At 45.8% G+C, this 25,000-nt stretch overlaps 2 protein-coding genes across 3 annotated transcripts in view; one reads left to right on the plus strand and one right to left on the minus strand.

The window, feature by feature from the left end:
• Nucleotides 1-8,665, plus strand: part of LOC143300343 (uncharacterized) — a 90,201-nt gene extending 81,536 nt beyond the window's left edge. For both annotated transcript variants that reach the window (XM_076613944.1, XM_076613943.1), the window contains 2 exons: nucleotides 4,307-4,426; nucleotides 8,201-8,665. In XM_076613944.1, the coding sequence (XP_076470059.1) occupies nucleotides 4,307-4,426; nucleotides 8,201-8,477 (397 nt within the window). In that variant the 3' untranslated portion in view covers nucleotides 8,478-8,665. The remainder of the gene's footprint in view (nucleotides 1-4,306; nucleotides 4,427-8,200) is intronic.
• Nucleotides 8,666-14,282: 5,617 nt separating this feature from the next.
• LOC143300353 (uncharacterized) overlaps nucleotides 14,283-25,000 on the minus strand; it is a 30,543-nt gene continuing 19,825 nt past the window's right edge. Inside the window, exons 3-5 of the mRNA XM_076613962.1 lie at nucleotides 24,751-24,895; nucleotides 19,945-20,122; nucleotides 14,283-18,458 (exon numbers count right to left, since the gene is read on the minus strand). Coding sequence (XP_076470077.1) covers nucleotides 17,635-18,458; nucleotides 19,945-20,122; nucleotides 24,751-24,895 — 1,147 coding nt within the window. The 3' untranslated portion in view covers nucleotides 14,283-17,634. The remainder of the gene's footprint in view (nucleotides 18,459-19,944; nucleotides 20,123-24,750; nucleotides 24,896-25,000) is intronic.

The following is a 25,000-nucleotide window of genomic DNA, read 5'->3' on the forward strand; positions in this document are numbered from 1 at the left end:
GTGTTGAATCTTCGTGCTATGTACATGGATCGTAGTGCTGTGTACATGATTCTTATGTGCTCTGTTCAGGGATCGTTTCTTAGTGCTGTGTACATCGATGGATCTTTTCTTTGTGCTGTGTACATGGATGGATCTTTTCTTTGTGCTGTGTACATGGATGGATCTTTTCTTCGTGCTGTGAAGATGGATGGTAGTGCTGTGTACATGATTCTTCAGTGCTCTGTGCTGTGTACATGGATCTTTTTTTTATAATTGGCGTGTACATGGATCTTTTCTAAGTGCTGTGTACATGGATGGTAGTGCTCTGTTCATGGATCTTTTCTAAGTGCTGTGTACATGGATCTTTTCTAAGTGCTGTGTACATGGATCTTTTCATATTGCTGTGTACATTGATCCTTTCTTAGTGCTGTGTACATGGATCTTTTCTTAGTGCTGTGTACATTGATCCTTTCTTAGTACTGTGTACATGGATCTTTTCACAGTGCTGTGTACATGGATCTTTTCTTAGTACTGTGTACATGGATCTTTTGTTCGTATTGTGTACATGGATCTTTTCAGAGTGCTGTGTACATTGATCCTTTCTTAGTACTGTGTACATGGATCTTTTCTTCGTATTGTGTACATGGATCCTTTCTTAGTGCTGTGTACATGGATCTTTTCTTAGTGCTGTGTACATGGATCTTTTCTTAGTGCTGTGTACATTGATCCTTTCTTTGTGCTGTGTACATTGATCCTTTCTTTGTGCTGTGTACATGGATCTTTTCTTTGTGCTGTGTACATGGATCTTTTCTTAGTGCTGTGTACATGGATCTTTTCTTAGTGCTGTGTACGTGGATGGTAGTGCTCTGTTCATGGATCTTTTCTTCGTGCTGTGTACATGGATCTTTTCTTAGTGCTGTGTACATGGATGGATCTTTTCTTCGTGCTGTGTACATGGATCTTTTCTTCGTGCTGTGTACATGGATCTTTTCTTCGTGCTGTGTACATGCTTCTTAGTGCTCTGTTCATGGATCTTTTCTTAGTGCTGTGTACATGGATCCTTTCTTAGTGCTGTGAACATGGATCTTTTCATAGTGCTGTGTACATGGATCTTTTCTTAGTGTTGTGTACATGGATCTTTTCATATTGCTGTGTACATGGATCTTTTCACAGTGCTGTGTACATTGATCCTTTCTTAGTACTGTGTACTTGGATCTTTTCTTCGTATTGTGTACATGGATCTTTTCAGAGTGCTGTGTACATTGATCCTTTCTTAGTACTGTGTACATGGATCCTTTCTTAGTACTGTGTACATGGATCTTTTCTTAGTGCTGTGTACATGGATCTTTTCTTCGTACTGTGTACACGGATCTTTTCTTAGTACTGTGTACATCGATCCTTTCTTAGTACTGTGTACATTGATCCTTTCTTAGTACTGTGTACATGGATCTTTTCTTCGTATTGTGTACATGGATCTTTTCAGAGTGCTGTGTACATTGATCCTTTCTTAGTACTGTGTACATGGATCTTTTCTTCGTATTGTGTACATGGATCTTTTCACAGTGCTGTGTATATGGATCTTTTCTTATTGCCGTGTACATGGATCCTTTCTTAGTGCTGCGTACATGGATCTTAGTGATCTGTTCATGGATCTTTTCTTTGTGCTGTGTACATGGATCTTTTCTTAGTGCTGTGCACATGGATCTTTTCTTAGTGCTGTGCGCATGGATCTTAGTGCTGTGAACATGGATCTTTTCTTAGTGCTGTGTACATGAATGGATCTTTCCATTGTGCTGTGTACACGTGTCTTTTCTTCGTGCTGTGTTCACAGATCTTTTTATATTGCTGTGTACATGGATTCTTTCTTAGTGCTGTGTTCAATTATCCTAGTGCTGTGTACATGGATCCTTTCTTAGTGCTGTGTTCAATTATCTTAGTGCTGTGTACATGGATTCTTTCTTAGTGCTGTGTTCAATTATCCTAGTGCTGTGTATATCGATCTTAGTGCTGTGTACATGGATCTTTTCTTAGTGTTGTGTACATTGATCATACTGAAGTGTAAATGGATACTAGTGCTTTGTATGTGGATCTTTTCTTAGTGCTGTGTACACATATCTTAATGCTGTGTGCGTTGGCCCTTAGTGCTGTGTGCATGGATCTTACTGAAGTTTACATGGATCGTAGTGCTGTGTACATGAATCTTAGTGATCCTGTGTACATGGATCTTTGTGCTGTGTACATGGATCTTAGTGCTGTGTATATGGATCTTAGTGCTCCAGTGTCCATGGATCTTAGGGCTGTGTACATGGATCTTAGTGCTGTGTACATGGATCTTAGTGCTCCAGTCTCCATGGATCTTAGGGCTGTGTACATGGATCGTAGGGCTGCGTACATGGATCGTAGGGCTGCGTACATGGATCGTAGGGCTGTGTACATGGATCTTCGGGCTGTGTACATGGATCGTAGGGCTGCGTACATGGATCGTAGGGCTGTGTACATGGATCTTCGGGCTGTGTACATGGATCGTAGGGCTGCGTACATGGATCTTAGTGCTCCAGTCTGCATGGATCTTAGTGCTGTGTACATGGATCTTAGTGCTGTGTGCATGGATCTTTGTGCTGTGTACATGGATCTCAGTAGTGTGTTCATGGATCTTTGTGCTGTGTACATGGATCTTAGTGCTGTGTTCATGGATCTTAGTGCTGTGTGAGGATTGGGCCCCGCCTTCCTGTATGCCCAGCCCTAGACACAGTGGTTTCTAAGTCAACGCATCAGTTCCATTCGGAAATATCTGTCCACCGACGCAACATCTAGACATGTCGTTTCTCTCATTTTCTCTCGCCTGGACTACTGTAACTCCCTATTGTCTGGTTTGCCTGCTTCATCCATTCAGTCCCTTCAGCGCATACAAAACGCTGCTGCCCGACTCGTCCTCAGAAAGAAAAGATCTGAGCACATCGCTCCAATTTTGCAATATCTCCATTGGCTCCCTGTCTCACATAGAATAAAGGATAAGACCAGCACTCTATGTGATAACATTTTAATGTATTCACAAATCTGCCCCTTCCTATCTTTGTGGCTGTCTTCACCTCTACACTCCATCTCGCTCAATACGATCAGCTTCGGATCCACTCTCTTTACGTATACCCAGATTCAAGCACTCCACTGTTGGACGCCGTTCTTTCTCTGTCTCTGGACCTTGCATTTGGAATGAACTTCCTCTTTCTCTTCGTCAGGTCTCCGCACTCAGCTCTTTCAAGTCTGGCCTTAAAACCCACCTCTTCCAAAAAACAGCCTCCCTCCCCTGCCTCTTCCTTGTCTTCAGTTTCTTCAGAGTTATGCATGCGTGTGAATGACTGGTGTGAAAGCGCTTAGATTTGTCTCTGCACAAGATTCAGCGCTATATAAATACTATCATTATTATTATTATTATTATTCACAGCCCCGATGGCCGTGAAAGGTTATGTCGGGGATGTTAAACCTTCAACATGACAATATATAATATGTACACAAACAGCAGTCGGAAGCTGGAGAGTATGGTGTGTTAATCTATGAGCAAACATTTGTTACATAAGTATCAGCCACAGCAGCAGCTGATAACAAAATGAAAAGTGATTGAAATGGAAACTTTTAGTTTGAAAATTTTATGGTCCGCACAAAAAAGGGGGGGGGTTCCCACACCGTTGACACAGTCTCTTGTGAATACGAAGTCCAGAAAATCTGGGTAGTGCTACACGCTTTTCTGAACAGTTAACCACACACACACACACACTTACATACATATACACGCACGCACACATAACAATTTTTTTTTTATACAATGATGAATCCTTTGTGTGTTGTGTGTGTGGTGTGTGTGTGGTGGGTGTGTGTGTGGTGTGTGTGTGTGGTGTGTGTGTGGGGTGTGTGTGTGGTGTGTGTTTGTGTGTGTTTGTGTGTGTGTGTGTGTGTGTGCGCGCGCGCGTGGTTGTGTGTGTGGTGTGTGCGTGTGTGGTGTGGTGTATGTGTGTTGTGTGTATATATATAAATGTGTGTGTGTGTGTGTGTGTGTGTGTGTGTGTGTGTGTGTGTGTGTGTGTGTGTGTGTGTGTGTGTGTGTATGTGGTGTGTGTGTGTGGTATGTGCTTGGTGTGCGTGTATGGTGTGGTGTGTGTGTTGTGTGTTGTGTGTTGTGTGTGTGTGTGTGTGTGTGTGTGTGTGTGTGTGTGTATATATATGTGTGTGTGTGTGTATGTGTGTGGTGTGTTATGTGTGTTGTGTGTGTGTGTGGTGTGTGTGTGTGTATGTGGTGTGTATGTGTGTGTATGTGTGTGTGTGTGTCCCCCAGGTGTCGACTGGACCCGTACCTGATGCTGGTGATCAAACACTACACCAAGAGGAGCAAACTCTCCCCGGCCTTCGTTGAAGGCTGGAGACACTACAAGAAAGTCGGCCTGCCTCCCATCCCGTGAGTGTCACCGTGTGTGTGTGTGTGTGGAGGGGAGAGGGAGGAGGGAGAGGGGGGGGAGAGTGTGCGGGTGTGTTGGTTCGTTTATGGTTTCTTCTTCTTCTTCTTCCTCGATCGCCTCCCATTAGATGAGCAGCCCGGTGTCCTCGATGAAGGCTGCCGTCCGTCGCAGCTCCTCCAGGGTGCCGTACAGTTTGGCTTCTACTGCTGTCGGTGTTGGCCAGTACTTGCTCCTGGATGCTGCATGCGTCCTGCAGTCTTGAAGGATGTGGTCGGTTGTCATTGGTCCCTCACCACAAGGGCACTCTCCACTCTGTCCAATGCCAAATTTTGTGTGCATGTGGTGGCCGGGAGCAGGCGGTTGTGTCCAGTCCTCAGGCGGAAGATTTTGACCTGTTCCCGTCGTTCCAGCAAATGGTATCTGTCTTCTGGGTTATATTTGGGGTGCTGGAGGCGCCACTTTATTCCTTGCTGTGCCTTGATGATTGTTTTGATTTCATCGTATGACACCAGTTTGTTGGCCTGCTCCTTCTGTGCACTGTCTTTTCCCAGAATGTCCGCTGTTTCGTTGCCTCTGATGCCACAGTGTGCTGGTACCCATTGTATCACCCCACTTTCTCCACACTGGCACTCGGGGCAACAAGGGTTGAAGTGAGATGGTTCTGTTCTTTGCAGCGGGAGTTCTCGAGGGCTTGGAGCACGGAGAGAGCGTCTGAGAACACCAGCACCTGCCCTGTTGTTCTTGTGGAGTTCTGCGTTCATGGTTAAAGTCTGTTCCAGCCCTGGAGCATCAGAAGCAACGAAAAAGCGGACATTCTGGCAAAAGATGGTGCATATCTGTTGTGCATGTGTGGGTGTATGTGTGGATGTGTGTCTTCATGTCTTACATTTATTTGCTTATTTATCATCATTGTTGTCTTATTTATTTAATTATTTATGTATTATTATTATTATTATTATTTTATTATTATTTTCATTACTACTACCTTTTTTATATCATAATTATTATTTATTTATTTTTATTTATTTATGTAAGCTTATCTATCTATTTATATATATATATATTTTTTTTTTCCTCAAGGCCTGACTAAGCGCGTTGGGTTACGCTGCTGGTCAGGCATCTGCTTGGCAGATGTGGTGTAGCGTATATGGATTTGTCCGAACGCAGTGACGCCTCCTTGAGCTACTGAAACTGAAATCTAGCCCTGATAGCCGGAACAGCAGTTTCCTCCTCTGCTGTTCTGATGGTCTTTGTCGGACATGAATGAGTATGATGCAAAGTCTGTCTCACACAAGTTGGTGATTGTAGACTGTGGATAAGTCAAAGAGTGTGTGTTCGTGTGTGTGTGTGTGTGTGTGTTGTGTGTGTGTGTGTGTATTTTCCTTTGATTAAGAGGCAGGGGGGGGATTATCAGTCGGGATTAGTTGCCTCAACTTCTGCCGGACATACGGCAGACAACTGTGTATATTACTCAGGTCTGAAAATTACTGAGGTTGTTTCCCTTGAATGTTTTATTCTCCACCCCATCCCCCCCCCCCCCCCCCCGTCTCCCCTTTGCAGAAAGTGAGAATTATGTGGAAGCGTTTCATCAGGTTAAAAATAGGTACTAATGTGTAGTCTCTGTGTGTGTGTGTGTGTGTTTGTGTGTGTGTGTGTGTGTGTGTGTGTGTGTGTGTGTGTGTGTGTGTGTGCATGTGTCCTGTGTGTGTGTGTGTGTGTGTGTGTGTGTGTGTGTGTGTGTGTGTTCGCGCTTGCTTTCTTTGCTATTGACACGTAATCTCCATTTGTCCTATGTCTTGATTCTATGCCCGTGTTGTCAAGTTAATTTCTGGTATCAGTTATTTTCCCCCATGCTGATGTTAAAGGAGATGGGAGCATCATGAATTTTCATCGTTATCATTATTATGACAATATAATAATCTATCATGAATATACATCGTTATCGTCATTATGACAAAATGATAATCTATCATGAATATACATCGTTATCATTATTATGACGATATAATAATCTATCATGAATATACATCGTTATCATTATTATGACGATATAATAATCTATCATGAATATACATCGTTATCATTATTATAATATAATAATCTATCATGAATACACATCGTTATCATTATTATGCAATATAATAATCTGTCATGAATATACATCTTTATCATTATTATGGCAATATGATAATGTCATGAATATACATCGTTAACATTATTATGACAATATAACAATCTATCATGAATATACATCGATATCATTATTATGACAATATAATAATCTGTCATGAATATAGAAAAAAGACAAACAAGACCATTCGTTAACACCACGTCACAATACTTCAATTTTCAACAAATCATTTACATCATGGTACATGTTTTGTATTTCTCTCTCTCTCTCTCTCTCTCTCTCTCTCTTTTGTTTTTTTGTTGTTGTTTTTTTGGTCACAACAGATTCCTCTGTGTGAAATTCAGGCTGCTCTCCCCAGGGAGAGCGCGTCGCTACACTGAGAGCGCCACCCGTTTTTTTTTTAATATTTTTTTCCTGCGTGCAGTTTTATTTATTTTTCCTATCGTAGTGGACGTTTCTACAGAATGTTGCCAGGAACAACCCTTTCGTTGCCGTGGGTTCTTTTACGTGCATGCTACACATGGGACCTCGGTTTATCGTCTCATCCGAATGACTAAGCGTCCAGACCACCACTCAAGGTTTAGTGGAGGGGGAGAAAATATCGTCAGTCGGCTGAGCCGTGATTCGAACCAGCGCGCTCAGATTCTCTCGCTTTCTAGGTGGACGCGTTACCTCTAGGCCATCACTCCACCTTTTTCATGATAATACTGATCACTTTGGAAAAAAAAAATTGCAAGACACATGTCACCCTGTATTTCATGTTATTGTTTATAAAACCAAACTGACAGTGCGACATGATTTAACGCAAATTAGTTCACGAGGTTAGAAGCTAGGGGTGTGGCACATACAGATGTGTTATCTAAACATTTTGTGTGTGTGTGTGTGTGTGTACGTGCACTGTTCTTGTGTCAGTGTTTCTTGACCTGGTTATGATTTTCAGCTACTAACTGCACGCTCGTATAAGTAGATATCCTGTTAACCTACATTCTGTTTCATATGTGTGTGTGTGTGTGTGTGTGTGTGTGTGGTGTATGTGTGTGTGCCTGTGATTGCGTGAGTGTGTGTATGTTAACGTGTTTGTGTGTGTGCGATGTGTGTGTGTGTGTGTGTTAGTATGTGTGTGTTAGTGTTAGTGTGTGTGTGTGTGTGCGTGTGTGTGTAAAATGCCTTTAAGATCTTATTACAAATTCATGGATGACCAGGATGTCCTATGTGCCTCATCCTGCCCTCAGCACTCCACAGTGCTCTGCTGCAACCGCCTTCCTCTCCGTTGAACCATGAAGGTTTCTTCCGCAGAGTCCGCCGGATCCAGTCTTCACATGCTTGGGTAGACAAGCCCTAACCCCCCCCCCTCCCTTCATGACCTCTGACGTTAGATTTGATTATTACGAAACACAACACTGCATTTTTTTTTTCGGTAGTTTTGTTGTGTCCAGTGTATATTGGCTCCACTTCAGTATTTATGAGTTGTTGTTGTTGCCGCTGTTATTCAGTGTTGCTTTTCAGAGTGTTATATTTTGTATTCGCCCACAATGCCCCCCCCTCCCCCCGCCCCCCAAAAAACACAAACACACGCAATTTAAATAAGGTTTTTTTTGTTTTTATATATATATAAAAAAAGTCCCCGTTTCATTTTTTTCAGGGAGGGGAGGCCCTCCCTGATCCGGGCCAGGCCGCCACGTGACGACATGCGGCCAATCACCATCCTCAGCCTGGAGGACACGCCCAGCGGCTCGGGTCACGTGCGCAGCTCCGCCTCCAACCTGGAGCACGCGGGCGACGACACGGGGCGCACCTCGCGAGCCTCGCGCGAGTCCCGGGCCACGCGCCAGTCCCTGCACGCCAGCCACCTCTCGCTGGACTCCCAGAGGACCCAGGCGTCCATGATGCAGGAGATGGTGATGGTGGAGGAGGTTTGATGTCTGTCCAACCCCCACTCCGCTCCCCTCCCGTCCACACCCCCCCTCCTCCCTTCCCCCCCCCCCCCCCCCCACACACACCACCACCTTTGACCTGCGGTGTCCATGTAGGAGGTGGTGATGGTGGAGGAAGTTTGATGTCTGTCCACCCCTCTATCCCCGTCTACACCCCCCTTCCCTCGCGGCAACCCCCCCCCCCCCCCCGATCCCCCCTCCCCCCCGATCCCCCCTCCTCTCCAACCACCCCCCTACACACCACCACCTTTGACCTGAGGTGTCCATGTAGATGATGGTGGAGGAGGCTTGATGTCTGTCCAACCAGCCCCCCCCCCTCCTCCCTTCCTCCCCCTCAACCCCCCCTGCCCCCCCCCCCCCTCCCACACACACCTACACACACTACCACCTCTTGTCCCTCTCCAATCATTGGCCATGCCTTCCTTCCTGGCATTGACACTGACAAAGACACACTGCTCATCACCTGCTTCTGCTGCTGAGTTGAGTGCCTGAAGTGAGCCTGAGCTTATTGGAATGAGTGAGAGAGAGCCTTCCAACTTGTCTGTGTGGGTGTAGGGGTTTTTGGCCTGGGGGGAAGGAGGTTGATTGTGTGTGTGTGTGTGTGTGTGTGTGTGTGTGTGTGTGTGTGTGTGTGTGTGTTATGCATGAAATATACAGTGTGATTGCTGACATTTTTATCTGATCATAGGTACTCATCAGACCTCGTCAACACTGAGAACAATGTCTATTTTTCTCTGCGTGTGCGTGTGTGCGTGTGTGCGTGCGTGTGTGTGTGTGTGTGTGCACGCGCGCGCGCGTCTTCATTTTCAAAACCGTCAGATCTGATGTATATAGGCCTAGAATTTTTTTTTTTTTTTTTTTTTAAACACTCGAAATGATGATTGAATAACAGGGCAAGACTAAGATTAAGCAATCTCTGCATGTCTGTATTTTAGGGACGATGCGATTTTTGTTGTTGTTGACAATGTGAGTTTTGGTACCGACGTTTTTAAAAGGACGTAGACCCTTTTCTCTTAAAAAAAAAAGCTCAGAGGTTGTTGATCTTCGTGTCAAAAACCAATGACTGAACCGTCAGAAAATCAAAAAAAACCAAAAAAACAAAACAAAAAACCAACCAACCCAACTGCTGATCAGCTTATCACTCACTCTCTCTGTTTTAAATTTTTTTTTTTTTTTTTGGGGGGGGGTGGGAGGGGGGACCCGGGGGTGGGTGGGGGTGGTAAAATATCAAAAAGCGAGTTGGAAGACAAGGTCGAAACGTTTAGAGAGAAAAGCAGTGAGAGAGCAATGGCCCCTGAACTTTTTGACTTTGAATTATTAAGGGCTGTTGGCCACTGTGTGTCGCTGATGTCCACCGCTAGAAGATGAGGTCCACATGCGATTTGCAGATATTTTCTGGTTGTCTGACCAAACTGCTCGACAGATCTGAAATAATTGTTTTAATCGGGGATGGTTTAGGAAGGGGTGGGGACTTCCCTTGTAGACGTTTACTCATTGCTCGATCTGTGCTTGTGCTCAGAATGTGTGTGTGTGTGTGTGTGTGTGTGTGTGTGTGTGTGTGTGTGTGTGTGTGTGTGTGTGTGAGAAGAGGGAGTGGAGAAGGGTTGAAGGGTGTTGTGTGTGTGTGTGTGTGTGCGCGCGCGCACGTGCGTGCTGAAGTACGAGACAGCGGAGAGATATTGATCCGTCCAGATACACAGACTTGTTACATATATCAGTGCATGAATCATGCACACTAATCCGTCCACATACACAAGACTATTGTTACATTTTATCAATGCATGAATCATGTACACTAAATGCATTTTGTTTTACGTACACCTCATTAGTGTGCTGTCTGTTGTTCTTTTACTCATGGGGGTGCTTTTGTGAGAGAGAGAGTGTGTGTGTGAGCGTCATCATGCGCGGTGTATATGCGAGTGCTTGCGTGTGTGTGTGTGTGTGCGTATCTGTCGGTTTGTCCTAAATAGTTTCTGATTAACTACTAATAATTCACAACGTGTCCATTTCAATACGACGGAAAGAATTGTGGTCTTATTGTGTATACAGCGCGATACCTTGCATTAATGGCCGTAATATAAAGTCTCGTCATTTGGTATCCAAAAACTTGTATCATTCAGTGATCGGTTTGCAACGAGCAGGCTTTTTTCTTCTTCTTTTTTTAATTTATTTATTTCTGGTTTAGACTTCATTTGTTTTACAACTGTGTGGTTATTTGCAAACAACGAAATCAAAAACAAATATCAGTATTCCATTATCGAATGTCGTTTATTACTCATTGAATCCATCCAGATATTCATATATGTATATATTTCAATGTCCACAGAATCTCTCCCCACTCCCACTCATTAAACATCTTACTCCAAATCTCATGTACTTTTTTTTCAACTCACTCCATGAAATTTAAAGTATTGGTCATGTTTCATACTACATTCAATGTGTGGAAAGTACAGAATCCATGTCATAAGTTTTATATGTGTTACTGTTAGTTTGAACATGTTTTGTATTCACACATCTTGTCACCGCGTGTTGTTGACGAAAAAAAAGTGTGATATTACATGATAGTCGTGTCCGACTATGACCATCAGAACAGCAGAGGAGGCAACTGCTGTTCCGACTGTCTGGGTTAGAATTTGTTTATAGTGGAGAGTGTCTTGCCCAAGTACATCCCCACTCTCTCGGCCAAGAGGGTTTTAGGACAGTCGGCGTTGGGATGGTTCCCAAAGGCCAACTAGCCCACAAGGCTGCAGCACTAAGAGCCAGTGCAATTTTTGCCTCCTAGTTTGAGGGTCATAGTCCTTCACAACAGACTAAGCTGTAAATGGTTTCCCATTGACTGGAGAAACCATTGATATAATACAGCTCTCACTTTGCTGTTGGCCCAAATGTAAACTTATGTCAATCTGTGATATAAGCCGAGTGTTGGGGCTAAAGAGTATATATATATATATATAAGGCTTGTCGTGTTTGTGATTTCATCCATGATCTTCGTCACAAAGCTAAATAAAAGAATACAGAAATTGCAAATCACTATGAATATTTTTTTTTTTTTCTTTCTTCAGCGCTTCTGAGAATTGGACGCTTATGTTCCGTTTGCGACCAACAGTGAGGATGAAACTGCATCATTTTTAGCAGTTCAATAAAAGAATCAACACTGTTAATTTGAGTCCCCATCCAATGTCCCCTCTGATGTCCGCCCCCTCCCCATCTAATGTCCCATCTCATGTCCCCTCTGTCCCCCACCCCTCCCCATCTAATGTCCCCTCTGATGTCTGCCCCCTCTGATGTCCGCCCCCTCCCCATCTAATGTCCCCTCTGATATCCGCCCCCTCCCCATCTAATGTCCCCTCTGATGTCCCCCTCCCCATCTAATGTCCCCTCTGATGTCCCCACCTCCCCATCCAATGTCCCCTCTGATATCCGCCCCCTCCCCATCTAATGTCCCCTCTGATGTCCCCCACCCCACCCCATCTAATGTCCCCTCTGATGTCCGCCCCCTCCCCATCTAATGTCCCCCCTCCCCATCTAATGTCCCCTCTGATGTCCCCACCTCCCCATCCAATGTCCCCTCTGATGTCCCCTCTGATATCCGCCCCCTCCCCATCTAATGTCCCCCCTCCCCATCTAATGTCCCCTCTCCCCATCTAATGTCCCCTCTGATGTCCCCACCTCCCCATCTAATGTCCCCTCTGATGTCCCCCCTCCCCATCTAATGTCCCCTCTGATGTCCCCCCTCCCCATCTAATGTCCCCTCTGATATCCGCCCCCTCCCCATCTAATGTCCCCCCTCCCCATCTGATGTCCCCCCCCTCCCCATCTAATGTCCCCTCTGATGTCCCCCCCCTCCCCATCTAATGTCCCCCCCCCCATCTAATGTCCCCTCTGATGTCCCCCTCCCCATCTAATGCCCCCCCCCCCCATCTAATGTCCCCCCCATCTAATGTCCCCTCTGATGTCCCCCTCCCCATCTAATGTCCCCTCTGATGTCCCCCCTCCCCATAATGTCCCCTCTGATGTCCCCCCTCCCCAACTAATGTCCCCTCTGATGTCCCCCCCCCCCCATCTAATGTTCCTCCCATCTAATGTCCCCTCCCTTCTGACGTCTTCTACCCCCACATTATATCTTATTCTTGTTGCCTATAGTCCAGTCGACAGCACAGCGCCATATCGGGACTGTCAAACCATACAAATGCTGTCACATCTACAATAACCCCCTCTTCCCCCCCCCCCCCCCCCCCCAAAAAAAAAACCCAACTAAAACAAACCAACAAAACACCAGTTCATGACACAAATCCCAACCATTTAGCTCCTTATGGCAAATAAAGACTAGGCAATGCTGAGGACGCCAGCCATTCCGCTTAATTTATCATCCCCAGATTACAACAACAAAAAAAATCATCAAAAAGGAAAAAAAACCAAAAAAACACCACACTATTTCAAAGCCAAACAAAAATACATAAAAAAGTCCATATAGGCAAATACACTGCAGAATGGGCAGCTAGTGCCCATTCCAGTGCTTATATCTCACTACCTCATCTCCAGAGAGCAAAACAGTACAGATAGCACATCATAGACTCTGGAAAACAGACAATAGTGTCAAGGCTTGCTTGAAAAAAAACAGAAACGGGAATGGACTGGGAAGGCAGAAAAAGGAGACAACAGTGAAGAGAGAGAGAGAGAGAGAGAGAGAGAGTGAAGAGAGGCAGAGTGATAGAAAAGAGGACATTTCTAGCACAGAACTTCCAGAATGCGGGGATGCTATTTATACTGAAAGACCCCCGGCATCCCTATGGAGGACATTTTATGTCTCTCCCCTTCTGATGTCTTCTACCATCTTATGTCCCCCCCCCCCCCTTCTGATGTCTCCCCCCTTCTGAACCCCCCATCTTATGTCCCCCCCCCTTCTGATGTCTCCCCCCATCTTATGCCCCTCCCCCCCTTCTGATGTCTTCTACCATCTTATGCCCCCCCCTACCCCCTCTGATGTTTTCTACCGTCTTATGCCCCCCCCCATGTCTTCTACCGTCTTATGCCCCCCCCCTTTCTGATGTTTTCTACCATCTTATTGCCTCCCACCCTTTCCCACTCACGTCACTTCCTTCCCTCCCCCCCCCACTCCCGTGTGTGTGTGGTGTGTGTGTGCGTGTGTGTGTGTTGGGGCAGGACAGCTAACAGCTGTCACTTACCGGCAATCATCCGTCACAGAACAGAGATGCTCAAATTCAGTCAAAAAGTACATCAGTAGAGCAAAGTACATGAAAAATGAACACAATAATATTATTTAAAAAAATATTTTTTAAAAACCCACCCCAAAACAACAACAACAAAAACATGCCAGTGAACTGCTCACTTTTTTCTTCTTCTGGGCGCCAAAAAAAGAACCCACAATCAAATCATGAAGACCAACAAATCACCCAGATAACAGGACAGCAGACGAAGGAAAAATGCAGAAGTTCGGGAACAAATACGGATAAACAGAAGGGGGAGAAAGAAAGAAAAAAACAGGACAGGAAAACAGGAAGAAGAAGAAAAAAAAGAAGAAGAAGCAGCAGAAGAAGCAGAAGAAAAAGAAGAAAAAGAAGAAGAAGAAAAAGAAGAAGAAGAAGAAGAAGAAGAAGAAGAAGAAAAAAGAAGAAGTAGAAGAAGAAAAAAAAGAAGAAGAAGAAGAAAAAGAAGAAGAAAAAGAAGAAGAAGAAGAAGAAGAAGAAAAAGAAGAAGAAGAAGAAGAAGAAGAAGAAAACCCAAACCCAAAGACCGAAAGTGATAGAAAAAAAAAGGGGGGGGGGGGGAATGATACCGATCACAGAATTTTGGTGAAGTGGGGGGGGGAATGGTGTTTACACTGAAAGACTCCGGCTTTCTCACGGAGGCCGTCCGTCACAAAGGTTCGTTAAAGAAACATGAATCTGTCATCTAAACTGACATTAACATATTTTCTCTGAGGACACGCAAAAATGAACCCGCATCAAACAGCAACATCACAATACGTGTGCGGATTAATTACCATCTGTCGCAAAACACGCGTCTTATTTTAGCAGATAACACGAGTTTCAAAGACTACAAAAACCAGCATAGTCGCTGAATGGGTTTATACACAAATTTGTAATACGCTGCACGTATTCGAAAGAATGTATTTGTGCCAGATGAAAGAACACACAAACATGAACTTGATAACGGATATGAATAGATGGATTGTATGGAAAAAATGATTTCTCTAACACGTAAAAACATTACATGAAGATTTTGAGACGTCTGCCACAATCCCAAAAGCGGAACAAAAACTCAAACGCAATAGCCGAGTGGTTAAAGCGTTGGACTTTCAATCTGAGGGTCCCGGGTTCGAATCACGGTGACGGCGCCTGGTGGGTAAAGGGTGGAGATTTTTTCCGATCTCCCAGGTCAACATATGTGCAGACCTGCTAGTGCCTGAACCCCCTTCGTGTGTATACGCAAGGAGAAGATCAAATACGCACGTTAAAGATCCTGTAATCCATGTCAGCGTTCGGTGGGTTATGGAAACAAAACATATCCAGCATGCACACCCCCGAAAGCGGAGTATGGCTGCCTACATGGCGGGTTAAAAACGGTCATACACGTAAAAGTCCACTCGCGCATAATTATACGAGTGAACGTGGGAGTTGCAGCCCACGAACACAGAAGAAGAAGAAACAAAAACTCGACACAACCAAGGCCTATCCACACACAGTGGAAATGCTATTCTCTCTCAAAAAATGTAGTTTGAAAAAAAAAAAAAAAAAAAGACAAAAGAAAATCTCTCGATCTCTTGCCAGATTATTTTTCAATCAGATGTTTCGCTAATGCGCGACCTCAACAGACGCTGGTGAGTTCTTTCAACGCGAGTAAAGTTGTGTGAAAAAACGCAGTCTTCATTCTTAATTTGAATTTAACCCATTCACTGCCAAACTCGCATTTATGCAGCAGCTAGGTAGAAGACCCATGTCATTGAAAGGTGACCAGATCATGGGTCTGTTATCCATGAACCTACTGCTCTTCGTGTTAGTGGTAGGATAGGTTGTATTTTCTACACATCACAGGGAGAATCCCCAGCTATTCTCAAACACCATATTTTCTGTGTTTACAGCACAAGGGAATTCCGCACTCTAAATTGACTGGCAATCAAAGGGTTAAGGACGTGTGATAACCGCATGCTTTAGGGAAAGTGTGGGCCTGTGCAAGTCCACTTTCATCCACACCGGTAACATCTTTCACTGAGAAGTCGTCCATCGAATGCTGAAACCACCCAGAGACATCTACCCCCTGATTGAAAAAGATCGATCGTTTCCCACAAATTATCACAGTTCTATATCATTTAGTTTAATGCTGAAGCCACTCAGAGACCAACTACCCCTTACTGAAAAAGATCGATCGTTTCCGACAAATTATCACGGTTCTGTATCATTGGGTTTTGAAACTGTATCTCACTTCCAACAGATTTTACACGTCTGGTCCGGGTCACTTTGACGTCAATTTACCAACGCCTATGAAACGATTGCCAATGAAGGCAGATGAGGCTTTCTTGCAAGATGTACCCTATACCAGCCCGTGCCTCTGGCGTCATTGGAAAGTATTTCTCTTCTGGGAAAGATCTTGGTAAAAAAAAGAAAAGAAAAAAAAAAGGCCAACATTAAGGTTTGTGTTATTCAAACCAGTGTTCTTTCTGTCAAACTGCGGAATCCTGTAGTATTTCGAAAATTCTACCTAATGACCTCATTAGAAAGAGATTATTTTGTATGTGATGACAACAGCGTCAGGAGGAAGACTTAAGTTAACGTTGACGTACAAAATTATCTCCCATGTTCACATCTGAACCAAACTTGGGAAAGTCTAGCCAGCCGATAACTCGATTGGCGATGTATCTTGTCTGGAAGCGTCCATCTACTGATCAGTGACAAATCAATGCAAAACTTACAACTGAAATATAAGCTTTAAGCGTGGAACTTAGTCCTAGTTTAAATATTGAAAAAAAAATATATCAGTCCAAATAAATAAATCTCTTATATAGTTCTTGACTTTTAACGAACGGCATCGGAATCAACACAACAGTTCGAGAAGAAAAGTTTCCCACACACACACATATATATATACATACTCGTACAAATGCGCACAGAAACACCCACAAACCCATGTTACCACTCCCCTATAAGGCCTTAGAGTGTTTCAAAGTCAAAAGAAAATTATAGCCTCCCACTTACGTAAGAAAGAAAGAAAAAAACAATCAGCTCGACTTGCACAAATGCCGGAAAAGACAATTTGATTTTACTTCGCAAAATGATGGAAAGTCTTAGAAAGACTATACAACACAGACGACGCGCTCTGGAGACATTTATAAACGAAGAATCCTGCTAAGGTAACAACCATTAATTCATTTTGGCAGCCATGGTCAATTCATCAATACATCAATCATCAAGAGATCAATTGCCGCTGGACAACCGAATTCCACACCCGCAGAACGCTGAACGCATACCACACACACACAAACTGCACTATAAAAAAAAAATCTACCTATAAAAAATACCAGTAAACATGTCGAACAACGGTTTCTAGAACGAAGATACAATCAGTTCTTAACAACTTTCTGTATACATTCAATTCTTAACGATCTTCTGAAGAAAAAAAAAATTTCGAACTCGTGTTGCAGCTTCTCCGTCAAAAGTCACCCACCACCACCGAAAAGTCCTGACACTACTGCGGCACACATACACACAGCATAGCAAAGGGGAACACGGGTGGACAATACTTTTGACATCACACACACACACACACACACACACACACAAAAGCACACGCGCGCCAACTGATATGGATGGAAAAATCATGACGACGCCTCTAGCTACACAGCGGCCAGTGCTGACACTCTTGCAGCTCCAGAGCGCAGCAAAGGACAGGGATGTACAATACTTGTACAATACTAACACCCACACCCACACCCTCACCCTCACCCACACGCCAACTGATGCGGATGGAGAAATCAAGCCCAGCGCCACAGCGGCCAGTGCTGACACTCTTGCAGCTTCAGAGCGCAGCAAAGAACAGGGATGTACAATACTTGTACAATAATCCTAACACATACACACCCACACACACCAACTGATATGGATGGAGAAAAAAAACAACAACAAAATCACGACGACGCCCCAAGCGCCACGGCCGCCGGGGGGATCTGAAGGTCGCTGGGGATCTCCAGGTCTTCGTAGGCCAGATCCTCCTCGTCGCCCTCCTCCCCGGGGGACTCCCTGTCGGGCGCCTTATCCTCCACTACCTTCTGCGCCTCCCGCCGCTCCAACTCCTCCTCGCTGGACGGGCGGACCCGCTCCAGAGCGTGACCCGTCAGCTGGTCCACGATGTTGGGGTGGGGTCTGTGCACGCGCGGAACCACGCCCTCCTCACCCGTCGCCCCGCCCACAGGGGGCGTGGCTTTATCCGGCCCGCCCTCAGGGGGCGTGGCTTTCTCCCCCGCCCCCGGGTTGCCGTTGGGCGTGGCGTCGTTCTCCCGGAGCTGGGAACCCCCTCCACCGTTTGATGATGACGGCGACGCCGCCTTGGGGAAGGCCTCCACGTACTTCTCCACATAGCTCCGACAGCCCCTAGGGTCATGGGCCTTGCCGCCGCCGTCCCGGGGAGAGGCCGGGGGAGGGTTCCAGAACTCCAGCTGGGGCCTGGGCAGCGGCTTCTGCTTGTTGAGGGCGATCTCCTCCATCAGCCAGGCGGTCAGCTCTGGGCTGAAGAGCTGCGAGAAGAGCTCGGACATCTTGGCCTTGGTCCGGGCCATCCTCAGCTTGGCCGCCGTGTTGGGGTGCAGGAACTGCTTCATGGCCTTCCAGACGCCGTGGAACACGGGGCTGTGGTTGACGCACACCACCAGACCCAGCCGCTCCGGGTAGTGGTTGGCCAGCACGTTCGACACGCTGTAGCCCAGCTTGGGGTTGCACGCTCCCAGGGTCATGCCTGTTCGTTGTTTTTTTTTTTTTTGCAAGCACAGACAATTACTAGTAAGGCCTGACAGCTGCTTTAATCTAAAAGCGACCTTGTCCTAGTTTTTTTTTTTTTTTTTTTAATCAATCACCTCATAAAAGAACTATTTTTTTGTATCACAAAATGGTTCTTTGCACTTGAAAACTGGAACGGTTTTGGAGTATGTTTGCATGTGCCGAGCGCGCGTGCGTGTGTTGTGTGTGTGTGTGTGTGTGTGTGTGTGTTGGGGGGTGGGGGTGCTGAGAGAGAAGGATAAAACAAAGACACAGACAGACAGACAGACATGAGCAGCAACAACTAAGCGGTCTTCAGGGGGTTAGAGGGCACGTGACCAAACCCAGCTAACACGGGCGGAAGAGAAACACAAAACCAAACACCACTTCACCTCAACAGTCAATGACGAAGAGCACACACACAAAAAACACACCGCGTCACATAATTACGCAGTCAATGACCAAGAACACATAAGCACAACACCTCACCAGTGCAGTCAATGACGAAGAACACATAAACTCCACACGTCACCTGTTCCCAGAAACACACAAACACAACACGTCACCTGTGCAGTCAATGACGAAGAACACAAACCCCATCACCAGTGCAGTCAATGACGAAGAACACATAAACTCCACACGTCACCTGTTCCCAGAAACACACAAACACAACACGTCACCTGTGCAGTCAATGACGAAGAACATACGAACACAACACGTCACATGTACAATGACAAAGAACACAAAAAACTCAGCAATCAATGACGAAGAACACAAAAACACATTACGTCACCTGTGCAGTCGATGACGAAGAACACACAAAAACACAACACGTCACCTGTGCAATGACAAAGAATACAAAAAACACAGCAATCAATGACGAAGAACACAAAAATACAGCGATCCATGACGAGGAACACAAACACACACCACGTCACCAGTACAGTCAATGACTAAGAACACAAAAACACGAGTCAATGACGAAGAACACACGAACACAACACATGATATGTGCAGTCAATGATAAACACACAAACACGTCAGGTTACCTGCACAACCAATGACGAACACAAACACACACGTCACCAGTGCAATCAGTGACGAAGAACACACAAATACACCACGTCACCAGTACAGTCAATGACGAAAAACTCGAAAACACGTCAAATGTGCAGTGAATGACGAAGAGCACACAAACATAACACGTCACCAGTGTAGTCAATGAAGAAGAACACACAAACACATCACGTCACTGAAGCAGTCAAGGACGAAGAACACACAAACACAACACGTCATCCATGCAGTCGATGACGAAGAGCACACAAAAATACACCTCGTCACCAATACAGTCGCTGACAAAGAACACACACATACACAAACACACCAAGTCACAAGTACAATCAATGACGAACACACACACACACACACACACACACACACACACACACACACACACGTCACGTCACCTGTGCAGTCAATGACGAAGACCCAGGTGGACACGCCAGGCGCCATGGTCCGCTTGGCGTTCTCTATCAGGTAGCTGACGTGAGCCACCGAGTCCTCGGAGCTGTTCTTGTGGGTGGCCGCCTGGGCGAAGCTCGAGTACAGCACGGGCCTTCCCGCCTCGTCATGTCCCACCTGCCGCTGTCAAGTCATCAAAACCTGTCCGTTACCTGACTGATGCGGGCACTTAAATGTGGAGTGATGGCCTAGAGGTAACGCGTCCGCCTAGGAAGCGAGAGAACCTGAGCGCGCTGGTTCGAATCACGCCTCAGCCGCCGATATTTTCTCCCCCCCCACTCCACTAGACCTTGAGTGGTGGTCTGGACGCTAGTCATTCGGATGAGACGATAAACCGAGGTCCTGTGTGCAGCATGCACTTAGCGCACGTAAAAGAATCCACACGGCAACAAAAGGGTTGTTCCTGGCAAAATTCTGTAGAAAAATCCACTTCGATAGGAAAAACAAATAAAACTGCACACAGGAAAAAATTACAAAAAATGGGTGGCGCTGTAGTGTAGCGACGCGTTCTCCCTGGGGAGAGCAGCCCGAATTTCACACAGAGAAATCTGTTGTGATAAAAAGAAATACAAATACAAATAAAAAGCGCCTTTCTTCGGTCAGAGATCGAGCTGTAAGCGCTTCACACACACGCACGCACGCACACACACACACACACACACGCGCGCGCGCGCAACAGCCGAGTGGTTTTAAAGCGTTGGCCTCTAAATATGAGGGTCCCGGGTTCGATTCTCGGTATCGGCGCCTGGTGGTTTAAAGGGTGGAGATTTTTTTTCCCCCCGATCTCCCAGGTCAACATAATCATGTCCAGACCTGCTAGTGCCTGAACCCCCTTCGTGTGAATACGTCACGCAGAAGATCAAACACGCACGTTAAAGATCCTGTAATCCATGTCAGCGGGTTCGGTGAGTTATGGAAACAAGAACATACCCAGCATGCACAGCCCCGAAAACGGAGTACGGTTGCCTACATGGCGGGGTAAATAAGCAAAACGGTCATACACGTACAATGTTACATTTCTGTCTGAGTGTGTATGTGTGCGTGCCTGAAATCTGATTGAATGACACAGGAAACGAATGATGAGCGCCCAATGGCATGCCGTCAGTCAGCTCTACCCAGGTAAGCAGCCTGTCGTGAAAATGACACCGTGTCTGCAAAGCGCTTAGAGCTTGGTCTCTGACCGAGGATAGGCGCTATATAAATATCCATATCGTTATCATTTTTGCCTTCCTGGGTGGAGGTGACTGAGAGCGACTTTCAAGGCGCTCATTATAAAACTCACATTAAAAAAAAATATATATATATATAAAGACACTTGTCCATGTTTTATGGACAATCGAAATTGCATCTTGTGATATCAGCGATATTAGTGGAACTCTACGAAATTTTGCCGAGGACAAACACGATATTACCCTGTGTTTTCTATTACGTCCGCTAAGTGCATGCTATACACGGGACCTCGGTTTATCGTCTCATCCAAAGGAACTAGCGTCCAGACCACAACAACCACTCAAGGTTTAGTGGAGAAGAAGAAGAAGAAGAAGAAGAAGAAAAAGTATATGGGATTCGAACCCGTACGCTCAGGCAACCCCAGCTTCCAAAGCGGCGGACGTGTTATACCACTAGGCCACCAACCCTCTCCATCAAGCAATGCCTGCCTCCGACACTGCCACTCACACAGCCTTTATTGCACGCTTCACGCTCCATGCTGACAAACATGTTTGCTGTCTGTTGGGGGGGGGGGGGGACTAGATTTTACTGTCTCGATTATTGCAGTTCGCCTTTCCCCCATTTAGTCGCAACAAGGAGCCTGAATCAGGCGAAGTTTGATTGGTTCGTTTATTGAGCCATTTGTTTCTCTGAACAGCTTTATTACCCCACAAATGGGGAGGGTGTTGGTGGTGGTGGTGGTGGTAGGGGCGCGGGGGGAGGGGGGGGGGGAGAGAGACAATTTATCGTGTTCGTTTGTTATTGTTCCGTGTTCTGGCCGCATGGCTCTGCTGCTGTGAAAGACCTTTCGGTTTGGATGTTACATGCTCCGAATTCGGTCTGCAGCTAGCTGTTCGGGTTTTTGATTGACTGATTGATACGGATACCTTTATATAGCGCCTATCCTCGGTCGGAGACCAAGCTCTAAGCGCTTTTACAAACACGGAGTAATTTTACACAACAGGCTGCCTACCTGGGTAGAGCCGACTGAACGGCTGCTATTGGGCGCTCATCATTCGTTTCCTGTATCCTTCCGGTCAATATTGGTGACTCGGTATTTCTTTTTTTTCGTTTTCTTTCTTTCTTTTTTTTTTAAAAACTTTTGTTTGTTTTGTATTATCGTTTACAATCTGCTGGTACAATGCCAGCATCTAATATCAGTACGCATACTGATACTAACATTACTACCACTATTACCACAACAACTACAGCTACTACTACTTATTCTTCTACTGATGGATACTTGTTAACCGCATTCACCCCAAAGAGGGATCTCAAAGCGCTTTACAATAAACATTTTACACACATGACTTTCAAAAATGAAACTACTCCCACACTCACACACAACCATTTACATACAAAAAGAAGAAAAAAGATTTGACTACTACACAAAAGCATAGAACATAATTAAAAAAACAACAACAACAACTGGTTAATTAACTGCCTCTTTCCAAATATCAAGGGAGCTCAATCTTTCTTTGCCTGCTCCCAGTTTTGCAACGTGGAGGGGGGGGGGGATCTTTCTTTGCCTGCTCCCAGTTTTGCAACGTGGAGGGGGGGGGGATCTTTCGTTGCCTGCTCCCAGTTTTGCAACGTGGAGGTGGTGGGGGGGGGGGGGGAGATCTTTCGTTGCCTGCTCCCAGTTTTGCAACGTGGAGGTGGGGGCATCTTTCTTTGCCTGCTCCCAGTTTTGCAACGTGGAGGGGGGGGGGGATCTTTCGTTGCCTGCTCCCAGTTTTGCAACGTGGAGGTGGGGGGGGGGGAGATCTTTCGTTGCCTGCTCCCAATTTTGCAACGTGGAGGTGGGGGGATCTTTCGTTGCCTGCTCCCAGTTTTGCAACGTGGAGGGGGGGGGGGATCTTTCTTTGCCTGCTCCCAGTTTTGCAACGTGGAGGGGGCGGGGGGGGGGGTGATCTTTCTTTGCCTGCTCCCAGTTTTTGCAACGTGGAGTGGGGGGTGGGGGGGACAAAAAAGTCACAGACTCATCACAGCATGCCGAGCTGACACGTCTCATTCAATGCAAGACTTTAAGTGCAATCTTCTGCTGTGCCAGCCCAAAATAACTTGTTCTTGGAACTGTAAGCCCATCCTCTGTTTCCAGCTGAGTTCTAATTCTTCGTCTGTGAGAATGTTTGTCTTCCTGTGCTTCACGAGTTCTTAGGTCCTGATACAGACCGAGATTATTTTCTCTCTCCTCCACCAGACTCTCCCTTCTCTTGATGATGTCATCAGTGACGTCACAAATGACGCAGGTGCTGCGTGCAAAGGCAGTCAATCAGTTAATGGGCATAACGATATCACATGATCATTTGAACTTGAAAATAGAAACTTGCGCCCCGTGTGTACGAACACTTACTACTACCACCACTACTACTGCTGCTACTACTACCACCACGACAATTAGATAGCACTTTAAAACCTCTCAAAGCGCTTTGCGTTAAACAAATAGTACAAAAGAACAGATGCGCATACATTTCATTTTGTATACCTGAAGAGAGAGAGAGAGAAAAAAAAAAACCCACTATGGAAAGGGGTAGATGAAAACGTATTTTGTGTAATGATTAATGATGATCTCCAGGGGCAGGGATTATTACAGGAACGACAATCACATCCTCATTAGAACTGTCATTCATTTCAAATTATACAAATAATAGAGGAAGTGTCTGGGTTTGTTCCAATGTACCTTTTTGTTTACCTGTGTGCTGGCTGAATCGGTAGCGTAAGCAGCACTGACTTGAAGTTGTGTGTGCCTTGTGTAATGGAGAGAGTTACCACCCTTTACTATTTGTTAATGTTATTCATTTCAGTCGGTGTATCTGAATGTGACATCAGTCTTCGGTCACGAGAGTGCTGTATATATTTATAAATAGAAATTAAAAAAAAAAATGGGGTTGCTCATTTATGATGAAGTATACTCACTTTTCTCTAAGCAGAAATAATGCCACCAAATTTTTTTTTCCCTAGTCCTCTCTCTCTTTCTCTCTCCGTCCCCAACACCCACACACGTACACATACAAACGCACGCACGCGCGCACGGACACGCACACAAATGCACACACACACACACACACTCGCAGGCGCACATACACACGTACACACACACACACACGCGCGCGTTCATACACACACACACACACACACAAACCCGTTCTAAAATCACATTATGTGGACAGACGTTAACTCTCTCCATACGAACGGCGAAAGAGACGACGTTAACAGCGTTTCACCCCAATTACCACCATCAAAATATTGCAAGCGGAAGGCTCTTATATTGAAGAGGTGAATGTTGACAAAGAATACCACAATTCTGACGACGGAAGCTAAAGGTTGGGTCATTGAGACACCCACTGGACATCCGAGGGGTCTGTGTAGAGGAGAAGAGAGGACTGGCCGTACTGAGTGAGTTAACATGACGCAAACTGAAGAACACACACACACACATCCACTCACCCATCCAACACCCCCACTCCACCCTCGTCCCCACGTCTCCCCAACACCCCCTCTCCCCCCCCACCCCCACCCCCGACCCCCCACAGACTGACCATGGAGTGGTAGCCAGGTCTGTTGTGGCACCAGGAACAGTCCAGGGTCTGGGGGCGTGTCGCACGGCGATACTCGATGCTGTCAATCAACATGCGCGCCGCCTCCTCCACCTTCCAGTCCCGGGACTTGAGGAACCGGATCAGTCTGTGTGTCGCACACACACACACACACACGTACACGCACGCACGCACACACACATACACAACACACACACCACACACACACACGCGCGCGCGCGCAACACAAACA

This window comes from Babylonia areolata, chromosome 26 (assembly GCF_041734735.1).
Source record: "Babylonia areolata isolate BAREFJ2019XMU chromosome 26, ASM4173473v1, whole genome shotgun sequence".
NCBI classification, from domain to species: domain Eukaryota; kingdom Metazoa; phylum Mollusca; class Gastropoda; order Neogastropoda; family Buccinidae; genus Babylonia; species Babylonia areolata.